General features: G+C 45.6%; 1 protein-coding gene across 3 annotated transcripts in view; it reads left to right on the top strand.

Annotated features, from left to right (window-relative positions):
* LOC109875989 (protein Shroom3) overlaps positions 1–24,664 on the top strand; it is a 123,027-nt gene that overhangs the window by 33,300 nt on the left and 65,063 nt on the right. The window contains exon 1 of one of the 3 annotated variants that reach the window (XM_031826075.1): positions 10,994–11,126. The exons of the other annotated variants lie outside the window; for them this stretch is intronic. Coding sequence (XP_031681935.1) covers positions 11,089–11,126 — 38 coding nt within the window. The 5' untranslated portion in view covers positions 10,994–11,088. Of the gene's footprint in view, positions 1–10,993; positions 11,127–24,664 lie in introns of those variants that run through there. 3 annotated transcript variants of the gene reach the window in all.

Raw genomic sequence — 24,664 nt, 5'->3', positions numbered from 1 at the left:
ACCTGGTTAAATAAAGGTGTTCTCAACTAGCCTACCTGGTTAAATAAAGGTGTTCTCAACTAGCCTACCTGGTTAAATAAAGGTGTTCTCAACTAGCCTACCTGGTTAAATAAAGGTGTTCTCAACTTGCCTACCTGGTTAAATAAAGGTGTTCTCAACTTGCCTACCTGGTTAAATAAAGGTGTTCTCAACTTGCCTACCTGGTTAAATAAAGGTGTTCTCAACTAGCCTACCTGGTTAAATAAAGGTGTTCTCAACTAGCCTACCTGGTTAAATAAAGGTGTTCTCAACTTGCCTACCTGGTTAAATAAAGGTGTTCTCAACTTGCCTACCTGGTTAAATAAAGGTGTTCTCAACTAGCCTACCTGGTTAAATAAAGGTGTTCTCAACTAGCCTACCTGGTTAAATAAAGGTGTTCTCAACTTGCCTACCTGGTTAAATAAAGGTGTTCTCAACTAGCCTACCTGGTTAAATAAAGGTGTTCTCAACTAGCCTACCTGGTTAAATAAAGGTGTTCTCAACTAGCCTACCTGGTTAAATAAAGGTGTTCTCAACTAGCCTACCTGGTTAAATAAAGGTGTTCTCAACTAGCCTACCTGGTTAAATAAAGGTGTTCTCAACTAGCCTACCTGGTTAAATAAAGGTGTTCTCAACTAGCCTACCTGGTTAAATAAAGGTGTTCTCAACTAGCCTACCTGGTTAAATAAAGGTGTTCTCAACTAGCCTACCTGGTTAAATAAAGGTGTTCTCAACTAGCCTACCTGGTTAAATAAAGGTGTTCTCAACTAGCCTACCTGGTTAAATAAAGGTGTTCTCAACTAGCCTACCTGGTTAAATAAAGGTGTTCTCAACTAGCCTACCTGGTTAAATAAAGGTGTTCTCAACTAGCCTACCTGGTTAAATAAAGGTGTTCTCAACTAGCCTACCTGGTTAAATAAAGGTGTTCTCAACTAGCCTACCTGGTTAAATAAAGGTGTTCTCAACTAGCCTACCTGGTTAAATAAAGGTGTTCTCAACTAGCCTACCTGGTTAAATAAAGGTGTTCTCAACTAGCCTACCTGGTTAAATAAAGGTGTTCTCAACTAGCCTACCTGGTTAAATAAAGGTGTTCTCAACTAGCCTACCTGGTTAAATAAAGGTGTTCTCAACTAGCCTACCTGGTTAAATAAAGGTTCAACTAGCCCTGGTTAAGTGTCTCAACTGGCCTACCTGGTTAAATAAAGGTGTTCTCAACTAGCCTACCTGGTTAAATAAAGGTGTTCTCAACTAGCCTACCTGGTTAAATAAAGGTGTTCTCAACTAGCCTACCTGGTTAAATAAAGGTGTTCTCAACTAGCCTACCTGGTTAAATAAAGGTGTTCTCAACTAGCCTACCTGGTTAAATAAAGGTGTTCTCAACTAGCCTACCTGGTTAAATAAAGGTGTTCTCAACTAGCCTACCTGGTTAAATAAAGGTGTTCTCAACTAGCCTACCTGGTTAAATAAAGGTGTTCTCAACTAGCCTACCTGGTTAAATAAAGGTGTTCTCAACTAGCCTACCTGGTTAAATAAAGGTGTTCTCAACTAGCCTACCTGGTTAAATAAAGGTGTTCTCAACTTGCCTACCTGGTTAAATAAAGGTGTTCTCAACTTGCCTACCTGGTTAAATAAAGGTGTTCTCAACTTGCCTACCTGGTTAAATAAAGGTGTTCTCAACTTGCCTACCTGGTTAAATAAAGGTGTTCTCAACTTGCCTACCTGGTTAAATAAAGGTGTTCTCAACTAGCCTACCTGGTTAAATAAAGGTGTTCTCAACTAGCCTACCTGGTTAAATAAAGGTGTTCTCAACTAGCCTACCTGGTTAAATAAAGGTGTTCTCAACTAGCCTACCTGGTTAAATAAAGGTGTTCTCAACTGGCCTACCTGGTTAAATAAAGGTGTTCTCAACTAGCCTACCTGGTTAAATAAAGGTAAAATAAAATAAATAAATAAAAATAAATGTGTGTCTGTTAAACTCGTCTGTGAGCTATTTTATCCTCATTTATAGGCTATATTATATTTAACTTTACTTGAGTGTATCGACAGATGGCCTGTACATGTCCGTGACGATGCACTTGTCTTTTTGGTTGTTTTTTAGCTCTTTACAGAACACATCGCCTTATTGGACTTTTAAAAATATATATATATATAAAAACTGCAATACCTGATTTACATAAGTATTCAGACCCTTTGCTTTGAGACTCAACATTTAGCTCAGGTGCATCCTTCTTCCATTGATCATCCTTGCGGTGTTTCTACAACTTGATTGGTATCCCACCTGTGGTAAATTCAATTGATTGGACATGATTTGTAAAGACACACACCTGTCTATATAAGGTCCCACAGATGACAGTGCATGTCAGAGCAAAAACCAAGCAATGAGGTCGAAGGAATTGTCCGTAGAGCTCAGAGACAGGATTGTGTTGAGACACAGATCTGGGGAAGAATACCAAAAAATGTCTGCAGCATTGAAGGTCCCCAAGAACACAGTGGCCTCCATCATTCAACCTCCAAGACTCTACCTAGAGCTGGCCACCCGGCCAAACTGAGCAATTGGGGGATCAAAACCATTATCCCAGAAACCCTAGACCCACTCCAAATTGCATACTGCCCCAACAGATCCCCAGATGATGCAATCTCTATTGCACTCCACACCGCCTTTTCCCCCCCTGGACAAAAGGAAAACCTATCTGAGAATGCTATTCATTGACTACAGCTCAACACCATAGTGCCCACAAAGCTCATCACTAAGCTAAAGACTGTGGGACTAAACACCTCCCTCTGCAACTGGATCTTGGGCTTCCTGACGAGCCGCCCCCAGGTGGTGAAGGTAACGGTACAGTGGGCCCACGGTTCGGTATGTATCACGGTTTGTGAGTCACGGTAATGGTACGGTTTCAGTATCTTTATATCTAAGAAAAGTGTGCGCTTCTCATACAGGGTACGAGTTTGCAAAATGTAGCTCTTCATCTCCCGTCACAGAGAGGTAGCTTCCAGTATGTAGTGAACCGCAGTTAAAAATAGAAAAGACACCATTCGTTGTTTGAATGTCACAGTGAGGTAGCTTCCAGAACATAGTGAACCGTCACAGTGAGGTAGCTTCCAGAACATAGTGAACCGTCACAGAGAGGTAGCTTCCAGAACATAGTGAACCGTCACAGAGAGGTAGCTTCCAGAACATAGTGAACTGTCACAGTGAGGTAGCTTCCAGAACATTGTGAACCGTCACAGTGAGGTAGCTTCCAGTACATAGTGAACTCAGTCCGGTACGTCCTGTGCCTGCTCCCCGTACTCGCCCTGATGTACGCCTCCACAGCCCAGTACATCCTGTGCTAGCTCCCCGCACTCGCCGTCCGAAGGGTGTCAATGTTCCGGTACAAGTTGTGCCGGTTCTACGCACCAGGTCTCCAGTGCGCCTCCACAGCCCAGTACGTCCTGTGTTAGCGCTCCGCACTGGCCGTGAGAAGTGTGTCAGTGTTCCGGTACAAGTTTTGCCGGTTCTACGCACCAGGTCTCCAGTGCGCCTCCACAGTCCGGTACGTCCTGTGCCTGCTCCTCGCACTCGCCCTGAAGAGCGTGTCACCAGTCCGGTGCAACCTGTACTGGCCCCACGCATCAGGCCTCCAGTGCGCCTCCCCAGTCCGGTACTTCCAGTCCGGTGACGGTCCCCAGTCCAGAGCTTCCGGCGACGGTCCCCAGTCTAGAGATTCCGGCGATGGTTCATAGTCCAGATATTCCGGCGATGGTTCATAGTCCGGAACCTCCGGCGACGGTTCACAGTCCGGAACCTCCTACGACGGTCCACAGTCCGGAACCTCTTACGACGGTCCACAGTCCGGAACCTCTTACGACGGTCCACAGTCCGGAACCTCCTACGACGGTCCACAGTTCCGAACCTCCTACGACGGTCCACAGTCCGGAACCTTTTACGACGGTCCACAGGCCGGAGCCCTCCTTTGCGCCAGTGCCCAGTCCAGGCACGGTGTCCAGTCCCGCTCCATGGCAGGAGCCTCCCTCTGCGCCGATGCCCAGTCCAGGCACGGTGTCCAGTCCCGCTCCAAGGCCGGAGCCTTCTTCTGCGCAGGTGCCCAGTCCGGGCAAGGCGGCCAACTCAGCTCCATGGCCGGGGCCATCTGCGCCGAGGCCATGGAGCCGGGCAAGGCGTTCTACCCGGCTCCATGGCCGAACCCGTGGGTACGGAGTGGGTACTTCGCCCCGCACCGGAGCCTCCCCTATAGAGTCAGGTTTTGCGGCCGGAGTCCGCACCTTTGGGGGGGGGGGGGGTACTGTCACGCCCTGACCATAGAAAGCCTTTTAGTCTCTATGTTGGGTAGGTCAGGGTGTGACTAGGGTGGGCTATCTAGGATGTTTTATGTCTACGTTGGCCTGGTATGGTCCCAATCAGAGGCAGCTGTTTATCGTTGTCTCTGATTGGGGATCATATTTAGGCAGCCATTTCCCCACTGTTTTTTTGTGGGATCCACGCTGCGCCTTGTTCCGTCTCTAAACACAACCGTGACAATAAGTAGGTGTGTCCAAACTTTTGACCAGTACTTGCTTAATTAATTAGATTAATATTATGATGTTTCGATCCCATGAAAAATGAAAAACCCTCTGGGTTTCTGTTAGGATGGAAGTGAAAATATGGCGCAGTACAACGTGACGGTTGGCAGTACAGTACAGGGTTATTTAGTGAAAGAATCCCTGTGTCATGCAGACATGAGACCGGGGTTCAAAGCCCCGATGGGGAGGAAGGAGTAGGCTTGTCTCAGAGCAGTGCGAAACGGTGCTACAATAGTTCAATTAACTTCAATTGATAAAGTATTTTTAGCCACAATCGGCCCCAACCCCAATTAATACATTTGGGCACAGTCGATAGCATGCTGGACTTCAGGCTAGAATGTTGAGGGTTCAAAACCTGCTCCCTGGTTGTTACATTACAATTATTATGCCGGTCTCAGAGCAAATAGCTTGGATTGTTACTCCCATCTCATTCCTCGCTCACTTCCACACATCATTCAGCAAGCTTGTGGGCATGCTGGCAGGATGTACTGTTTTTTATTCTGTATGTATGAATTACAAATCAGCCTTCATGTTTCTTGTCTATTGCATAGTTACAATGTGTAATCATTGATGTCCCAGGGGCAGGAGTGGTAAACACTGTTGAAGTGTATAATTGTAATGTAACATTCGTTGTTAAATGAATAGCAAGGTGCAGCGGGGCAGGCGTACATTTTCTTTAATTATAAAAGTTCCACCCCCCAAAAAAACAATAAACAACGTAAACGTAAAGCTAGGAGTGCAACATATGCAAAAAGACAAGATCCCACAACTGAAGGTGGGAAAAAGGGTCTGACTAAGTATGATCCCCAATCAGAGACAACGATAGACAGCTGCCTCTGATTGGGAACCATACTCTGCCAGCAAAGAAATATAAACATAGATTTCCCACCCTAGTCACACCCTGACCTACCAAATAGAGAATTTAAAGGATCTCTAAGGTCAGGGTGGGACATGTAATATATACATGCAGACACAGCATCATTCAAATAATTTTTATTTTTTATTTTTTTATTTTACCTTTATTTAACCAGGCAAGTCAGTTAAGAACAAATTCTTATTTTCAATGACGGCCTAGGAACAGTGGGTTAACTGCCTGTTCAGGGGCAGAACGACAGATTTGTACCTTGTCAGCTAATGGAGTTTGATACACCTGGTATCAGATATGACTGAAAATAAACTTGCTAAATAGTGATTTTCATAAATTAACTTTATGACAAAAAAATATGCACAATCCTTGGTCTCATCATCAACTAACATATTCCTCTCAATTGTAAATGTTTTGCTTGACTCGTTATGACGTTCTAACTACTTACGTTAGCTTCCACCGTAATGTTTTGTCAGCCATCTTTGCTGAAGAAAGTCACCAGGGATGGGTGGCTCGCGTCAAATTCGTTATTGGAACCACTCGATATGATTGGTCATGTAAAAACCTTGGGACCCAAATGCATAATGAGTGCTCTAATGTAGAAAATAGTAAAAACAAAGAAAAACCCTTTAATGAGTAAATTGTGTCCAAACTTTTGACTAGTACTGTATATTCATATATAGTATACATTGTGTATATCTGTGTCCATATTGTCCATGAGTTTCTAGTACATAGACCATATGGTTCAACAGAAAATAGACTAATGAATGAACAAAGCAAATAATCAACAATAGCATTATTTACAATTACTTCTGCAACTCGTCCAACTGTTTACTTTTTTTCACAACTGCTACCAGTCTGACGCCAAAACATTGACAAAACATTGACAACAAATACATATTGACGCAGCCTCTCTGTCCCCATTGTCCCCGGCCTGACTGGATAGTTTGTCTCCATTGTCCCCGGCCCTGACTGACTGGATAGTTTGTCTCCATTGTCCCCGGCCCTGACTGGCTGGATAGTTTGTCTCCATTGTCCCCGGCCCTGACTGACTGGATAGTTTGTCTCCATTGTCCCCGGCCCTGACTGACTGGATAGTTTGTCTCCATTGCCCCCGGCCCTGACTGGCTGGATAGTCTGTAGTCTGTCCCCATTGTCCCCGGCACTGACTGGCTGGATAGTCTGTAGTCTGTCCCCATTGTCCCTCGCCCTGACTGGCTGGATAGTTTGTCTCCATTGCCCCCGGCAACTGGATGCACACAGAGCTGACTGACTGGATAGTCTGTAGTCTGTCCCCATTGCCCCTGGCTGGATACACACAGAGCAGGCTTTTCTTTTGGCTAATAAAAGGCCATAATGGCAGCCATTGTCTCACACCTGGCTTTGTTTCTAACCCTGGACTATACTCTACACTGTGCACAGGACTCAGGTTCACCTGCCTGCCTGCCTTCGTGACTGGGTGGCTGTACTCTCCCTCTCTCCGGCCATGTGAGAGGGGAGGGAGGAAACAGCCCAGCCACAGAGCCCAGCCACAGAGGATGGCAGGATGCTCATTTGCATCCAGGTACAGAGTCCAAGAGACGTTGGCAGAGAGAGAGAGAGAGAGGGAGAGGGAGAGGGAGAGGGAGAGGGAGAGAGAGAGAGAGAGAGAGAGAGAGAGAGAGGGAGAGGGAGAGGGAGGGAGAGAGAGAGAGAGAGAGAGAGAGAGAGAGGGAGAGAGAGAGAGAGAGGGAGAGGGAGATGGATAGAGAGAGAGAGAGAGAGAGAGAGAGAGAGAGAGAGAGAGAGAGAGAAAGAGAGACGGAGGCAACGAGGATACCACAAAGCTTCCCTTACGTCCAGTGTTCGGCCCAGCGGTGCTGTGTTGTGGAGATGCAGTAGGGTCAGTCAGTGTAGTGTTGACTCTGTAAACACAACTTCCTGGATGGCTCTGTAGTCCAGGAGTGTTCAGGACAGGTAGCGTTAGGTAGTGCTGTCCTGACTGGGCAAACACCTGTCGAAGCCTGGAGACTAGGACTCAGTGACTGACGTCTCCATGAAAGGGTAAGGGTGTGCCACTGTCAGCCAGAACTGCCTACTGCTGGGAAGAGAAGACTGAGGAGTGCTGAGGCAACGTTAGTGTAGTGCTGTCCTGAATGGACAAACACCTGTTGAAGCCTGGAGATTGCAGAAGGACTATACCATTACCATACTGACTGACTGCTCCACTGTAGGCTAATTGGTGTGCAGCAGTCAGTCTACCTGTCAGTCTACCTACTGGACTATAGACTACCACACACTGACTGACTGACTGACTGACTGGCTGGCTGGTTGACTGGCTGACTGACAGGCTGGCTGACTGGCTGGCTGGCTGACTGACAGGCTGGCTGGCTGACAGGCTGGCTGGCTGACTGGCTGACTGGCTGGCTGGTTGACTGGCTGACTGACAGGCTGGCTGACTGGCTGGCTGGCTGGCTGACTGACAGGCTGGCTGGCTGGCTGACTGACAGGCTGGCTGGCTGACAGGCTGGCTGGCTGACAGGCTGACAGGCTGGCTGTCTGGCTGACTGCTCCATGGTATGGAGGGAGTGCCGCTGTAGGACCTTGTCAGCCTACCTACAGCTGTGGGAAGACAAGACTGAGGAGGAGTTGCATAACTTCAGACTTTGGACACAGCAGTTCTCTGGGAGGGTGGACTTGATGGGAAAGGGAGGGAAATGAAGGAGGAGGCGTGAGAATTTCCTGAGGACAGGAGTCAGCACAGGTTATTGTTGCTGGAGTTAACAGTGAGTACAGGATTACAGATTATTGTTGCTGGAGTTTACAGTGAGGACAGGATTACCGGTTATTGTTGCTGGAGTTTACAGTGAGGACAGAATTACAGATATATGTTAGGTTGAGCCATCATATCCCACCAGCCCATGTGGATCAACTGATTGACTGGTTGCAGACAGATAGATGAATCCACCTCAAACGACCCAAGATGGACGCCAGTCTGGATCTGAACCCCAGTTGACATGCTCTAAGTCATGTGTCCCTCTCTCAGCGGTGATGTAAGACAGCCATTATCAAGTCTGTTTGGTCTTCCTAACTGATCGTGATCCATTCTGAGCTTTGGACTAGCTGATTAGCTGAGACTGTTCTAAGGAGAAAGGAGGAACTACTTTGGATGTATTAAATGAGTTGACTCTGGCTATTCTGAGGAGAAACTCCTTTTCCCATGGCCACTAGGGCTTGACTCTGGCTATTCTGAGGAGAAACTCCTTTTCCCATGGCCACTAGGGCTTGACTCTGGCTATTCTGAGGAGAAACTCCTTTTCCCATGGCCACTAGGGCTTGACTCTGGCTATTCAGAGGAGAAACTCCTTTTCCCAGGAGCACTAGGGCTTGACTCTGGCTATTCAGAGGAGAAACTCCTTTTCCCATGGCCACTAGGGCTTGACTCTGGCTATTCTGAGGAGAAACTCCTTTTCCCATGGCCACTAGGGCTTGACTCTGGCTATTCTGAGGAGAAACTCCTTTTCCCATGGCCACTAGGGCTTGACTCTGGCTATTCTGAGGAGAAACTCCTTTTCCCATGGCCACTAGGGCTTGACTTGACTCTGGCTATTCTGAGGAGAAACTCCTTTTCCCATGGCCACTAGGGCTTGACTCTGGCTATTCTGAGGAGAAACTACTTTTCCCATGGCCACTAGGGCTTGACTCTGGCTATTCTGAGGAGAAACTCCTTTTCCCATGGCCACTAGGGCTTGACTCTGGCTATTCTGAGGAGAAACTCCTTTTCCCATGGCCACTAGGGCTTGACTCTGGCTATTTTGAGGAGAAACTCCTTTTCCCATGGCCACTAGGGCTTGACTCTGGCTATTTTGAGGAGAAACTCCTTTTCCCATGGCCACTAGGGCTTGACTCTGGCTATTTTGAGGAGAAACTCCTTTTCCCATGGCCACTAGGGCTTGACTCTGGCTATTTTGAGGAGAAACTCCTTTTCCCAGGAGCACTAGGGCTTGACTCTGGCTATTCTGAGGAGAAACTCCTTTTCCCAGGAGCACTAGGGCTTGACTCTGGCTATTCTGAGGAGAAACTCCTTTTCCCATGGCCACTAGGGCTTGACTCTGGCTATTCTGAGGAGAAACTCCTTTTCCCATGGCCACTAGGGCTTAACTCTGGCTATTTTGAGGAGAAACTCCTTTTCCCATGGCCACTAGGGCTTGACTCTGGCTATTCTGAGGAGAAACTCCTTTTCCCAGGAGCACTAGGGCTTGACTCTGGCTATTCTGAGGAGAAACTCCTTTTCCCATGGCCACTAGGGCTTGACTCTGGCTATTTTGAGGAGAAACTCCTTTTCCCATGGCCACTAGGGCTTGACTCTGGCTATTCTGAGGAGAAACTCCTTTTCCCATGGCCACTAGGGCTTGACTCTGGCTATTCTGAGGAGAAACTCCTTTTCCCATGGCCACTAGGGCTTGACTCTGGCTATTCTGAGGAGAAACTCCTTTTCCCATGGCCACTAGGGCTTGACTCTGGCTATTCTGAGGAGAAACTCCTTTTCCCATGGCCACTAGGGCTTGACTCTGGCTATTCTGAAGAGAAACTCCTTTTCCCATGGCCACTAGGGCTTGACTCTGGCTATTTTGAGGAGAAACTCCTTTTCCCATGGCCACTAGGGCTTGACTCTGGCTATTCTGAGGAGAAACTCCTTTTCCCATGGCCACTAGGGCTTGACTCTGGCTATTCTGAGGAGAAACTCCTTTTCCCATGGCCACTAGGGCTTGACTCTGGCTATTCTGAGGAGAAACTCCTTTTCCCATGGCCACTAGGGCTTGACTCTGGCTATTCTGAGGAGAAACTCCTTTTCCCATGGCCACTAGGGCTTGACTCTGGCTATTCTGAGGAGAAACTCCTTTTCCCATGGCCACTAGGGCTTGACTCTGGCTATTCTGAGGAGAAACTCCTTTTCCCATGGCCACTAGGGCTTGACTCTGGCTATTCTGAGGAGAAACTCCTTTTCCCATGGCCACTAGGGCTTGACTCTGGCTATTCTGAGGAGAAACTCCTTTTCCCATGGCCACTAGGGCTTGACTCTGGCTATTCTGAGGAGAAACTCCTTTTCCCATGGCCACTAGGGCTTGACTCTGGCTATTCTGAGGAGAAACTCCTTTTCCCATGGCCACTAGGGCTTGACTCTGGCTATTCTGAGGAGAAACTCCTTTTCCCATGGCCACTAGGGCTTGACTCTGGCTATTCTGAGGAGAAACTCCTTTTCCCAGGAGCACTAGGGCTTGACTCTGGCTATTCTGAGGAGAAACTCCTTTTCCCATGGCCACTAGGGCTTGACTCTGGCTTTTTTGAGGAGAAACTCCTTTTCCCATGGCCACTAGGGCTTGACTCTGGCTATTCTGAAGAGAAACTACTTTTCCCAGGAGCACTAGGGCTTGACTCTGGCTATTCTGAAGAGAAACTACTTTTCCCAGGAGCACTAGGGCTTGACTCTGGCTATTCTGAAGAGAAACTACTTTTCCCAGGAGCACTAGGGCTTGACTCTGGCTATTCTGAGGAGAAACTACTTTTCCCAGGAGCACTAGGGCTTGACTCTGGCTATTCTGAAGAGAAACTACTTTTCCCAGGAGCACTAGGGCTTGACTCTGGCTGTATGTCACCAAAGGATGGATGAGACCCCAGACATCAGTAGTGACTCAGACAGGTGTGTGACTGTTCTCTACCATCTGTTTATACCTAACAACAGGTACACTACATAACAGTAGTCATGCTTTTAGTTCTGTGTACTTCAGAGGAAGAAAGGCTATATGCTCACTCTCTCTCTCTTTCTCTTTCCCTCACTCCCTCCCTCCCTATTTCTCTCTCTCTCAGTAATTAACTGTGTGTGCTCCCAATGTTGGGTCAAGAGGTCAACTGTGAAGCCCATCCCACAGACAAGGGTCTCATTTACAATGGTGCCCTGAATACAAACATTTTCATAATCAAGAAAATAAATACAATAAAATACAACAAAAATAACAAAAAAACGACAAGGTACAATTATAATACTACAATGTCAACCAATAAACCATTACAGTCAATAGAAACAACCACAATCCTCAGTGAATGAATTTAACACAAGAGTCCTAAACTGCCCTAGCGGAACCAGGGAATCAAGATGCAAGGAATTTCGCAGGTTATTCCTACAATGGGGGGCACTAAAACTAAGGAGTATTTACCTAAATAGGTCGAGAACAGAGAGAACAGAGTTAACCAACCCTGAGAGCTAACCAACCCTGAGAGCTAAGCAACCCTGAGAGTTAACCAACCCTGAGAGCTAACCAACCCTGAGAGCTAACCAACCCTGAGAGCTAACCAACCCTGAGAGCTAACCAACCCTGAGAGCTAACCAACCCTGAGAGTTAATCAACCCTGAGAGCAACAGTTAACCAACCCTGAGAGCTAACCAACCCTGAGAGTTAACCAACCCAGAGAGCTCATTTATATAGCTCTTTTATATAGCAACACAGTTTGGTAAGTTGGAGGCTTGTTTAGTAGAGCTTTTCAAACAGGAAGGTGATTTACGGGACTTCAATGAGGACTAGCCAACCTTTTGATAAAGGATGCAATGAAGTGTATTAAAACTGTCACCTGTGATAAAGTGAAGGGCACTATGGTAGACGGCATCCAAAGGTTTAAGAGTAGTGGTTGCTGCAATCTGGTCAATGGTGTTACCATAGCCATGAACTGGCTGGAAATATGTAGTCCATTTGAAACAAAGTTGACTTTACAATCTGCTTTCTGCTATTTCGGGAGAGGCAAGATCTATTTCCAAAAATAAAAAAGAAGAAGAAGCCCACTTTAAATCTGAACTTTTTAACAAGTTCATCCGTATGTTTTTTAAACATTACATCTTCGTCAATCTAATTGCCCAGATATTTATAGGTGGGAACCTGATCAATGGGAGACCCATCCAGTGAATAAATATACATAATATTAAATCATATAAATCATATTAAGTCCAATGTTTAAACCAACCAGTTCTACTGCAGGGTGTGGATGTAGTCCTACTGTAGGGTGTAGGCCTATCTGTAAGGCAACAAGGTCAGATTGCAGCTCTAACATATTCAACTGTTTGGGCAATGGCATACAGAACAGAATCGTCTGCATACAGATTCATTTAACAAGTTTTAACAGATAGACCAGTATAATTTATATAAATAGTAAAGAGAAACGGGTCCTAATACCGATCCCTGAGGTACACCTTTCGTAATATCTAGGAAACTGGACTTAACATCATCAGAAATCACACATTGTGTCCTGTCTGACAGATCATTCTCAAACGACTTGCAAGAAAGCCTGACCCAGGCCTATTTCAGTCAACAGGGTCGAATAACTTTTGAAAGGCAGCACAATAATTTGTATGATCTAAGCAATTTAACACATCATCTTAAACGAGCGTAGCAGCTGAAATGGTGCTTAGTCTCTTTCCAGATTGTAGGGATAACACCAGAACCAATTTTCAAGTCAAAAATATAGGTCAATGGTTCTGCAATAAGTAAGGGCAGAGAGCTGTAGTAAGAAGGGATCAAGTGAATCAGCTTATTAACATCAATCTTTAGCACTAAGGTACATCATAGACATTAAGTGGGGTGAAATTAAAATAAAGTATGTTTATTTTAGTGCATTATTCTCTACAATCAGTTTTTTGAGATGACTAAAGGACTCCCTCTAGTGGAATGAGATGAATTTTCAGAGACTTTCCTTTCAAACAGATGGCCAGCTGAAGTAAAATGGTTATTAAATGGTTATTCATTTGTCTAGTATGGGACCAGAGGCTGTTAAATCCTTCTGAACCAAGATACAGTTACAAATAGAGCGTCCGCATTGGTTTGAGAAACCAGAGTTAAAAATATTTTTTCTCAAGTAAACTTCTGGCATGTACTTGAATCAGCCCAAGGCCTCAGCTGCTGGATTTGAGATCAGACAAGAGTAGGCCTAATCCATGAGGGACTCAGCATGGATCACTGTGCTGTCTGAACCCAGAATCAAATATTGCCTGCTAGCTTGCTTATCAATTTATGCTAATTGTCTGTCACGAGAGACTACTGTGATGCTAGCTAAGCTAGTGTAACGGATGTGAAACAGCTAGCTAGTTAGCGGTGGTGCGCTCTAAATAGCGTTTCAATCGGTGACGTCACTTGCTCTGAGACCTTGAAGTAGTGGTTCCCTTTGCTCTGCACGGGCCGTGGCTTTTGTGGAGCGATGGGTAACGATGCTTCGTGGGTGACTGTTGTTGATGTGTGCAGAGGGTCCCTGGTTCGCGCCCGGGTATGGGCGAGGGGACGGTCTAAAGTTATACTGTTACACTAGGTCATTCTTCAGTCTGTCCGCAGGGGCTACGTTCCCTCCAGACAGAAACTACCCATTGCACAAAAACGAGTTGAATAAAAAAAAATCCACGTAATTTCCCCCCGAAAATACGTTGAATCAACGTGGAAAACTGATTGGATTTGAAAAAAGTGATCAATTTTTTAAAAATTCACCAAATGTTTTACCTAAATCCAATGACGTGAACCAAATGTAAACCAAAACTAGACGCTGAAATGAAGTCTGTGCCCAGTGGGTAGAGAGCAGAGAGAGCTAACTGCTGACTCCCTCCAGTCCAATGTGACACTCAGGAATGCCTGTAAATATTTAACAATGAGAGCAAAGAGAGCTAACTGCTAACTCCCTCCAGTCCAATGTGACACTCAGAAATGCTGTAAATATTTATCAATGCCTTGTAAGACTGCTGCTGAGGTGCCAAATGTCTCCGCCTATCACCGCTCATTATTTCTCCTTATGCTTACACAAAGGATACCACAAAACACACAGTGAGTGCCATCTAACCATGGTGGGTAGCTTAGCGGTTAGAGAGGCGAGCCAGCAATCGGAGGGTTGCCGGTTTGAATCCCAGGTCCGGTAGGAAGTGAGCTGGCAACCAAAGGGTTCAAATCCTAGATGCCATTTGCCTGCCGTTGTGCCCTTGAGCAATGCATTTAACCCCCCCCCCCCCCACAACAACAGCTCCCTGGGTGCCCAGTGTGGCAGCACCCCACACCTCTCCAAAAACTGTAGACATTAGAGGAGGCTGGTGGAAGGAGGACAGGCTCATTGTAATGGCTGGAATAGAATTAACAGTCCAACATGGTTTCCATATGTTTGTTGTGGAGCAGGTGTAGGGAAATGATCATCTAGTTGATACACACCCTACAGTAGGACTACAGTATCAGTATTGACACTATGGTTTCCATATGTTTGTTGTGGAGCAGGTGTAGGGAAATGATCATCTAGTTGATACACACCCTACAGTAGGACTACAGTACCACCCTACAGTAGGGCTACAGTACCACCCTACAGTAGGACTACAGTACCAGTATTGACACTATGCACGGATTGGATGACTTTGGGAATTTCAGTAAGCAACAATTTGATGCCTTCAACAGCATTAGCCTAACTTTATTCCAATATGTGTGTCATTCAGTGCTATTTATTCCCACAGTAGTTCATTATGGATCCATCCAGTAGTGGTTAGAAAACAGTGCATTTTTTATTTTACTAGGCAAGTCAGTTAAGAACAAATTCTTATTTTCAATGACGGCCTAGGAACAGTGGGTTAACTGCCTGGGGCAGAACGACAGATTTGTACCTTGCCAGCTCGGGGGTTTGAACTTGCAACCTTCCAGTTACTAGTCCAACGCTCTAACCACTAGGCTACCCTGCCGCCCCGTGTGGTGGGCTATGTGAAGTGATGGGTGATGCCTTGCAAAGTTTACAGCTGCCAGGAGGATAGTAGTAACAGGCGTTGCCTAGAAACATCAAGAGCTGTAAGAGCATAGTGCATACCAAGACCACCTCAGCATTACGGTTCATTTTCGTTAATAAGCCGTAGGCAGAACTTTACCGCAATGATGACTAGGTCGTTAGGCAGAAATAAAAAGTTCTGGCTTTGCTACTGGCTACACCTTTCAGATATATAGAAAAGGCGGCCATTTTTTCACGTCGTGGTAAAGTCGTCAGCATGGTAAAGTTGATGGAAAACGTGTCAGTATGAAAGGGATATATACAGGGGGCGCTTACTTTCACTGGGGACGGGGGACATATCCCCCCCCCCACATTCTGAAATTGCATTTTTGTCCACCCCCAGTTTTATCATTGGGAATGTGATACAAAACAAGACAACGGTGTGCTTTAGGACCATGCGGACGCCTCCGAGCGGTCGGGTTGGCTGTTTGGAGTGCTTATCCTACTGGATACAACATATAGTGTATATATAAAAAATATATATATATTGCCCCCCCATTTCTAAAACCGAAGTTGCGTCCCTGGATAAATATGTGTGTAACCCGTGGGTAAATAATGTTTGTAAACTTTAATACAAAAAGCATTCTTCATTATACTAAAAGCATTAATGTAGCATGATATTATCAGTGTTAGTTCTGTTAACTGCTGTGTGATGGCAGTGCAAGGTAGGATGCGTAGAGGGTACTGTAGTCCTACTGCAGGGTGTGGATGTAGTCCTACTGCAGGGTGTGGATGTAGTCCTACTGCAAGGCAGGATGCATAGAGGGTACTGTAGTCCTACTGCAGGGTGGTACTGTAGTCCTACTGCAGGGTGGTACTGTAGTCCTACTGCAGGGTGGTACTGTAGTCCTACTGCAGGGTGGTACTGTAGTCCTACTGCAGGGTGTGGATGTAGTCCTACTGCAGGGTGGTACTGTAGTCCTACTGCAGGGTGGTACTGTAGTCCTACTGCAGGGTGTGGATGTAGTCCTACTGCAGGGTGTGTATGTAGTCCTACTGTAGGGTGGTACTGTAGTCCTACTGTAGGGTGGTACTGTAGTCCTACTGCAGGGTGGTACTGTAGTCCTACTGCAGGGTGGTACTGTAGTCCTACTGTAGGGTGGTACTGTAGTCCTACTGCAGGGTGTAGATGTAGTCCTACTGCAGGGTGTGGATGTAGTCCTACTGCAGGGTGGTACTGTAGTCCTACTGCGGGGTGTGGATGTAGTCCTACTGTAGGGTGGTACTGTAGTCCTACTGCAGGGTGGTACTGTAGTCCTACTGCAGGGTGTGGATATAGTCCTACTGCAGGGTGTAGATGTAGTCCTACTGCAGGGTGGTACTGTAGTCCTACTGCAGGGTGTGGATGTAGTCCTACTGCAGGGTGTGGATGTAGTCCTACTGCAGGGTGGTACTGTAGTTCTACTGTAGGGTGGTACTGTAGTCCTACTGCAGGGTGTAGATGTAGTCCTACTGCAGGGTGGTACTGTAGTCCTACTGCAGGGTGGTACTGTAGTCCTACTGTAGGGTGGTACTGTAGTCCTACTGTAGGGTGGTACTGTAGTCTTACTGCAGGGTGGTACTGTAGTCCTACTGTAGGGTGGTACTGTAGTCTTACTGCAGGGTGGTACTGTAGTCCTACTGCAGGGTGTGGATGTAGTTCTACTGCAGGGTGTGGATGTAGTCCTACTGTAGGGTGTAGGCCTACTTTAGATGTCCCAACACCCACCAGTGAGAGGGGTGACCTAGTGTGTGTGTGTTTGTGTCCTGGCTCTGTCGCTATGGATACAACCCAGGTCGCCCTATCCTGTCGTCAGGGCGGGTTGGCATGCGAGGAATTTGAAGGGAAGGCTTGAAGAGAAGGTTGGAGGGGTGAGTGGCGCATCTCTCCCCCTGCAGAGCAGACATCCCCCACCCCACCCATTCACTCCTGCTGTCTGGTTTTAATTAGACTCGTTAAATATGTAAATGTATGTAAATGTGACAAAGCGTGGCGGAGAGACAGTCACATGAAGATTTAACAAGTTCTTCTTCGGTGATGAGACTTTAACACAGTCTTTTCTTTTCAAACATCAAAATACCCTAAATATGATACAACAGGACAATCCAGAAAAATGTTTCATTTTCCCGACGTAATGTCTATAAGCTGTTAGCTGGCCCAGTTTATGTAGCAGCCATCGTTCTGAGGAGAGGTGTGAACAGTGTGAATAGTAGTTATGAGGGGTTAATTAACACTAAAACCGCTAAAGCAGTCATTTGGACTGCTCATGAAGTAAAACATTTTATTAAATTTTTTAAAGTCATGCCCCTCTTTGTCCTAAATAAGTCTATATAACAATCTGTTATTGTTCGAATCTTAATATCACAAACAGAACTGGAGTTACAACCTGTTTTAGAAGGGCATGTCATTTTTTGAATGGTTTCCCCCCGTTGCCCCTCCTTCTCCTCACAGTAGGGCCTGCTCCCCTCCTTCTCCTGACAGTAGGGCCTGCTCCCCTCCTTCTCCTGACAGTAGGGCCTGCTCCCCTCCTTCTCCTGACAGTAGGGCCTGCTCCCCTCCATCTCCTGACAGTAGGGCCTGCTCCCCTCCTTCTCCTCACAGTAGGGTCTGCTCCCCTCCTTCTCCTGACAGTAGGGCCTGCTCCCCTCCTTCTCCCTACAGTAGGGCCTGCTCCCCTCCTTCTCCCTACAGTAGGGCCTGCTCCCCTCCTTCTCCTGACAGTAGGGCCTGCTCCCCTCCTTCTCCTGACTGTAGGGCCTGCTCCCCTCCTTCTCCTGACAGTAGGGCCAGCTCCCCTCCTTCTCCTGACTGTAGGACCTGCTCCCCTCCTTCTCCTGACAGTAGGGCCTGCTCCCCTCCTTCTCCTAACAGTAGGGCCTGCCCCTCCCCTCCTTCTCCTGACAGTAGGGTCTGCTCCCCTCCTTCTCCTGACAGTAGGGCCTGCTCCCCTCCTTCTCCTGACAGTAGAGTATACTCCCCTCCTTCTCCTGACAGTAGGGCCTGCTCCCCTCCTTCTCCTGACAGAGGGCCTGCTCCCCTCCTTCTCCTGACAGTAGGGCCTGCTCCCCTCCTTCTCCTGACAGTAGAGCCTGCTCCCCTCCTTCTCCTGACAATAGGGCCTGCTCCCCTCCATCTCCTAACAGTAGGGCCTGCTCCCCTCCTTCTCCTAACAGTAGGGCCTGCTCCCCTCCTTCTCCTGACAGTAGGGCCTGCCCCTCTCCTTCTCCTGACAGTAAGGGGCCTGCTCCCCTCCTTCTCCTGACAGTAGGGCCTGCTCCCCTCCTTCTCCTGACAGTAAGGCCTGCTCCCCTCCTTCTCCTGACAGTAGGGCCTGCTCCCCTCCTACTCCTGACAGTAGGGCCTGCTCCCCTCCTACTCCTGACAGTAGGGCCTGCCCCTCTCCTTCTCCTAAGAGTAGGGCCTGCTCCCCTCCTTCTCCTGACAGTAAGGCCTGCTCCCCTCCTACTACTGACAGTAGGGCCTGCTCCCCTCCTACTCCTGACAGTTGAAGGTGTCAATCCCAGTTGATAACCACCCTGATAATTGCCTCAAAACCGAACCTAAACTATACCAAATCTAATGTAATTTCAAACAGATGAAATAAATGAAGTAAAGTATGATGGGGGAGAATGGGTGAGTTGATGAGTGAGGGGGAAGTGAACTATGCATCATTGTTTAATCACCAATAGTGAATAAAGAACAAGGGCAGGCAGTTCTGTTGTATTGATCTATTGTAATTATAATCTTAAAATGGTATGTACCCTATATCAGTCCAGCAAATCAAAACAGTCTCATCAGTCTCCTCTGGTCTACTTGGAGAAGGCTACACAGTGAACGTGTGCATCATGTAGAATGGCAAGAAGAGCAAGACGAATGGATGCACATGCTGCGTTAGCACTGCTACAAAATCTGAATGAAAACGACTCCGATGGAAGAAATGGATCATGACATTTCTGATGATTAATCTTCTGGTTCTGAGCCTCATCCTCTGAGCCTTATCCTGAACCTCCACCTCTGATGATTAATCTTCTGGTTCTGAGCCTCATCCTGAACCTCCACCTCTGGTTCTGAGCCTCTTCCTGAACCTCCTCTTCTGGTTCTGTGCCTCATCCTGAACCTCCACCTCTGATGATTAATCTTCTGGTTCTGAGCCTCATCCTGAACTTCCACCTCTGGTTCTGAGCCTCTTCATGAACCTCCTCTTCTGGTTCCGAGCCTCATCCTGAACCTCCCCTTCTGGTTCTGAGCCTCATCCTGAACCTCCACCTCTGGTGATTAATCTTCTGGTTCTGAGCCTCATCCTGAATTTATACCTCAGAGCCCGCCCCCCCCCAAAAAACAGAATGGTGCACACTGAGCAGTTATCCTCGCCACTACCAAATGAAAAGTTGAGACGGGAGAGAGGAAGGGATGGCCAACGTTTAGATAGAACAAGCCCGTGACAATGCTACGGGCCGATTATCAGCACAAAATGTCATCACTGAGAGAGCAGGCTCTACAGTACGTCTCAAGCAAAAAACAACATCAGCAACGCACTCACTAGCTCTCGTTGTTTATGTGGCATGGACATCCTCCAACTGATGCCATTGCGTGAAGACGCACACACCATGTAAGCACAAGCTGATAGTAATTGACAATGTGTGACTGCTGTCATATTGTATATGTATATATTGTATATTGTACACTTGTATTCATTATCATGCCATTGTTGTTTTTGTGCTGAGTTTCAGTATTTGTCAAGGCCGCTTGGCGCTTATAATGATGTTTAGGCTACTAATGTTTTCGTAATTTGACCGCCCCGCGTCTTGCTGATCGTGCGTCTTGGTAGTTGGGTATTTTTTTATTTTGTTGTTATAAAAAGAAACTGTGTTCCAACATATATTATTATATTTTTTTTTGACCTTTATTTTACGAGGCAAGTCAGTTAAGAACAAAATTCTTATTTTCAATGACGGCCTAGGAACAGTGGGTTAACTGCCTGTTCAGGGCCAGAACGACAGATTTATACCTTGTCAGCTCAGGGATTCGATCTTGCAACCTTTCGATACCTAGTCCAACGCTCTAACCACTAGGCTACCCTGCCGCTTTCTGTTTCATAGTTGTAACAAAGGCACTCAACAAAAACACCTGAATTGTCACACAGGCCTGGTCGGTTAGCTAGCTAATGTCTGTCACACAGGCCTGGTCGGTTAGCTAGCTACTGTCTGTCATACAGGCCTGGTCGGTTAGCTAGCTAATGTCTGTCACACAGGCCTGGTCGGTTAGCTAGCTACTGTCTGTCATACAGGCCTGGTCGGCTAGCTACTGTCTGTCATACAGGCCTGGTCGGTTAGCTAGCTACTGCCTGTCATACCGGCCTGGTCGGTTAGCTAGCTAATGTCTGTCATACAGGCCTGGTCGGTTAGCTAGCTACTGTCTGTCACACAGGCCTGGTCGGTTAGCTAGCTACTGCCTGTCATACAGGCCTGGTCGGTTAGCTAGCTACTGTCTGTCATACAGGCCTGGTCAGTTAGCTAGCTACTGTCTGTCATACAGGCCTGGTCGGTTAGCTAGCTACTGTCTGTCACACAGGCCTGGTCGGTTAGCTAGCTACTGTCTGTCTGCAGCATTCTCTTGGTTGATAATGACTTACTGTCCGTCTGCAGCATTCTCTTGGTTGATAATGACTTACTGTCCATCTGCAGCATTCTCTTGGTTGATAATGACTTACTGTCCATCTGCAGCATTCTCTTGGTTGATAATGACTTACTGTCTGTCTGCTGGCTCTATAAGAGAGCGACATCACACCCTCCACAGCCTTTCCGTCTCACTCAGAGGTTTTCAGCTGGGCTTGCTTTCTATTGTTTGTCTGTTTTCGGATGCAGACGATGAGAGAGAGAACGAGAGAGCGGTTGTTTATAGATGGATGCAAAGCAGCACAGTTTTAACACAGCGACAATGGGGTGGGTTTTAAATTACTGCCCTATCCAGGTCAGCTTCATGCATATTCATATTTGTTAATAGGTACAGTTTAGACATAAGATCATTATACTGTATTTTATGATACTGTATTGTATGATACTGTATTATATGATACTTTATTATATTATACTGTATTTCCAGATTGGCTTCACAAAAATGACCTCAATGAGCAAGTGGGGGATATAAGATTATACACAGTGTTTGTTGTTAGTTCTCTTTTTTCTAATGGAGATAATAAGAGAGTAGTCAGTAGATATCAGCAACACAGTTATGACTATAGCACCAATATGACATAGTAGACAATAACTACAACCTAGAACTATAGCACTACTATGACATAGTACACAATAACTCCAACCTAGAACTATAGCACCACTATGACATAGTACACAATAACTACAACCTAGAACTATAGCACCACTATGACATAGTACACAATAACTACAACCTAGAACTATAGCACCACTATGACATAGTACACAATAACTACAACCTAGAACTATAGCATCACTATGACATAGTAGACAATGACTACAACCTAGAACTATAGCACCACTATGACATAGTACACAATAACTACAACCTAGAACTATAGCACCACTATGACATAGTACACAATAACTACAACCTAGAACTATAGCATCACTATGACATAGTACACAATAACTACAACCTAGAATTATAGCATCGCTATGACATAGTACACAATAACTACAACCTAGAACTATAGCATCACTATGACATAGTAGACAATGACTACAACCTAGAACTATAGCACCACTATGACATAGTACACAATAACTACAACCTAGAACTATAGCACCACTATGACATAGTACACAATAACTACAACCTAGAACTATAGCATCACTATGACATAGTACACAATAACTACAACCTAGAATTATAGCATCACTATGACATAGTACACAATAACTACAACCTAGAACTATAGCATCACTATGACATAGTACACAATAACTACAACCTAGAATTATAGCATCACTATGACATAGTACACAATAACCTAGTCTGATTTCCCTTTCTATCCAACTGTATGAATAGACTCCATAAGTGAAACTAATATAGTAAACGGCTCATCTGTCCAGTCAAAATGTAAGAAATCTTACTAGCTATTGACTATTGGGCCAATATTCTGATTAACATAAAAATGTTTCCTCATAAACAATGATGTGTATATGAACCAATCAGAGAAGTGTTAACCTCATAAACAAAAACGCATCTCATTAGCCTAGTTAACTACTGTACTGCTCTGGAGAGAGGAGAGACTAGAGGCATTGTCTGCATCCCAAATGGCTCTCGTATGACTCTGTTCAGAAGTAGTGCATTATAGTGCACATGCGGCATATGTAGGCAACAACTGCAACATTTTTTTTTTCATGACAATACATTTACTGATAGATTAGTACATGACTACTGACACTGGGTACTATATTGAGTGTTAGCGATCTATCTAATGTGTTTAGAATTTTCACTTCCTCGTGGTGAATTAGCCTATGATGTTAGTGCACATAAAGATCTAGGCAAATTCATCTCTATTGAACAACAATTCATGAAAATCACTGGATTAGATTGGACATCATAATATCTTGAATCATGTGTTCCTGTTAGAAGATTCAACAAACAATGAAACAACAAACATTTATTGATTAGCCTTCCTTCTCAGTGTTCTATTACATCATCTAAAGCTCTGTGAATGACTAAGGTGATTACAACACATTTATTTTCTGTGAAATTGCGAGAGAAAAAAATTGGTGCGACCAAACCAGTTGGTGGCACAACCAACTGAAAAAGTTAGTCTGGAGTCCTGGCTTCAGCCTAGACGCCTGACTGGCAAAGCTACTCCTTTTCGTGTTTATTGGTCAGTGACAATGAAGAGTGACAGGAAAGTAGGAAGGAGAGAGTGTGTTAGAATGGTAGAATGACTCGGATTTAAACACACTCCAACAGAGGAGTTTACATATCCTCAAAAGGTTCTACAGTTGCACCATCGAGAGCATCCTGACTGGTTACATCACTGCCTGGTATGGCAACTGCTCTGCCTCCGACCGCGAGGCACTACAGAGTGTAGTGCGAACTGCCCAGTACATCACTGGGGTCAAGCTTCCTGCCATCCAGGACCCCTATACCAGGCGGTGTCAGTCAGAGGAAGGCCCTGAAAATTGTCAAAGACTCCAGCCACCCTAGTCATAGACTGTTCTCTCTGCTACCACACGGCAAGCGGTACCGGAGCACCAAGTCTAGGTCCAAGAGCCTTCTAAACAGCTTCTACCCCCAAGCCATAAGACTCCTGAACATCTATGGCTACCCAGACTAGTGATTTGACATATGTTCTGAGGGCAGCGGCTGTAACCATCCACTACACCACCTCAGGCCACACGCTACTGTTGAATAGCACCGGCTGTAACCATCCACTACACCACCTCAGACCACACGCTACTGTTGAATAGCACCGGCTGTAACCATCCACTACACCACCCCAGGCCACACGCTACTATTGAATAGCACCGGCTGTAACCATCCACTACACAGTTAGTAAGGATTTAGCTAGTTAGTAAGGATTTAGCTAGTCAGTAAGGATTTAGCTAGTTAGTAAGGATTTAGCTAGTTAGCAAGGATTTAGCTAGTTAGTAAGGATTTAGCTAGTTAGTAAGGACTTAGCTAGTTAGAAAGGATTTAGCTAGTCAGTAAGGATTTAGCTAGTTAGTAAGGATTTAGCTAGTTAGCAAGGATTTAGCTAGTTAGTAAGGATTTAGCTAGTTAGTAAGGACTTAGCTAGTTAGTAAGGATTTAGCTAGTTAGTAAGGACTTAGCTAGTTAGCAAGGATTTAGCTAGTTAGTAAGGACCTAGCTAGTTAGTAAGGACTTAGCTAGTTAGTAAGGACTTAGCTAGTTGGTAAGGATTTAGCTAGTTAGTAAGGATGTAGCTAGTTAGTAAGGATTTAGCTAGTTAGTAAGGACTTAGCTAGTTAGCAAGGATTTAGCTAGTTAGTAAGGTCTTAGCTAGTTAGTAAGGACTTAGCTAGTTAGTAAGGATTTAGCTAGTTAGTAAGGATTTAGCTAGTTCGTAAGGATTTAGCTAGTTAGTAAGGACTTAGCTAGTTAGTAAGGATTTAGCTAGTTAGTAAGGACTTAGCTAGTTAGCAAGGATTTAGCTAGTTAGTAAGGACTTAGCTAGTTAGTAAGGATTTAGCTAGTGTGTAAGGACTTAGCTAGTTAGTAAGGATTTAGCTAGTTCGTAAGGATTTAGCTAGTTAGTAAGGACTTAGCTAGTTAGTAAGGATTTAGCTAGTTAGTAAGGACTTAGCTAGTTAGTAAGGATTTAGCTAGTTAGTAAGGACTTAGCTAGTTAGTAAGGACTTAGCTAGTTAGTAAGGACTTAGCTAGTGTGTAAGGACTTAGCTAGTTAGTAAGGATTTAGCTAGTTAGTAAGGACTTAGCTAGTTAGTAAGGAC

Source organism: Oncorhynchus kisutch, linkage group LG6, assembly GCF_002021735.2.
Source record: "Oncorhynchus kisutch isolate 150728-3 linkage group LG6, Okis_V2, whole genome shotgun sequence".
Classification (NCBI taxonomy): domain Eukaryota; kingdom Metazoa; phylum Chordata; class Actinopteri; order Salmoniformes; family Salmonidae; genus Oncorhynchus; species Oncorhynchus kisutch.
The sequence above is the reverse complement of the archived record's forward strand: the minus strand, read 5'-3'. Positions and strand labels throughout refer to the sequence as shown.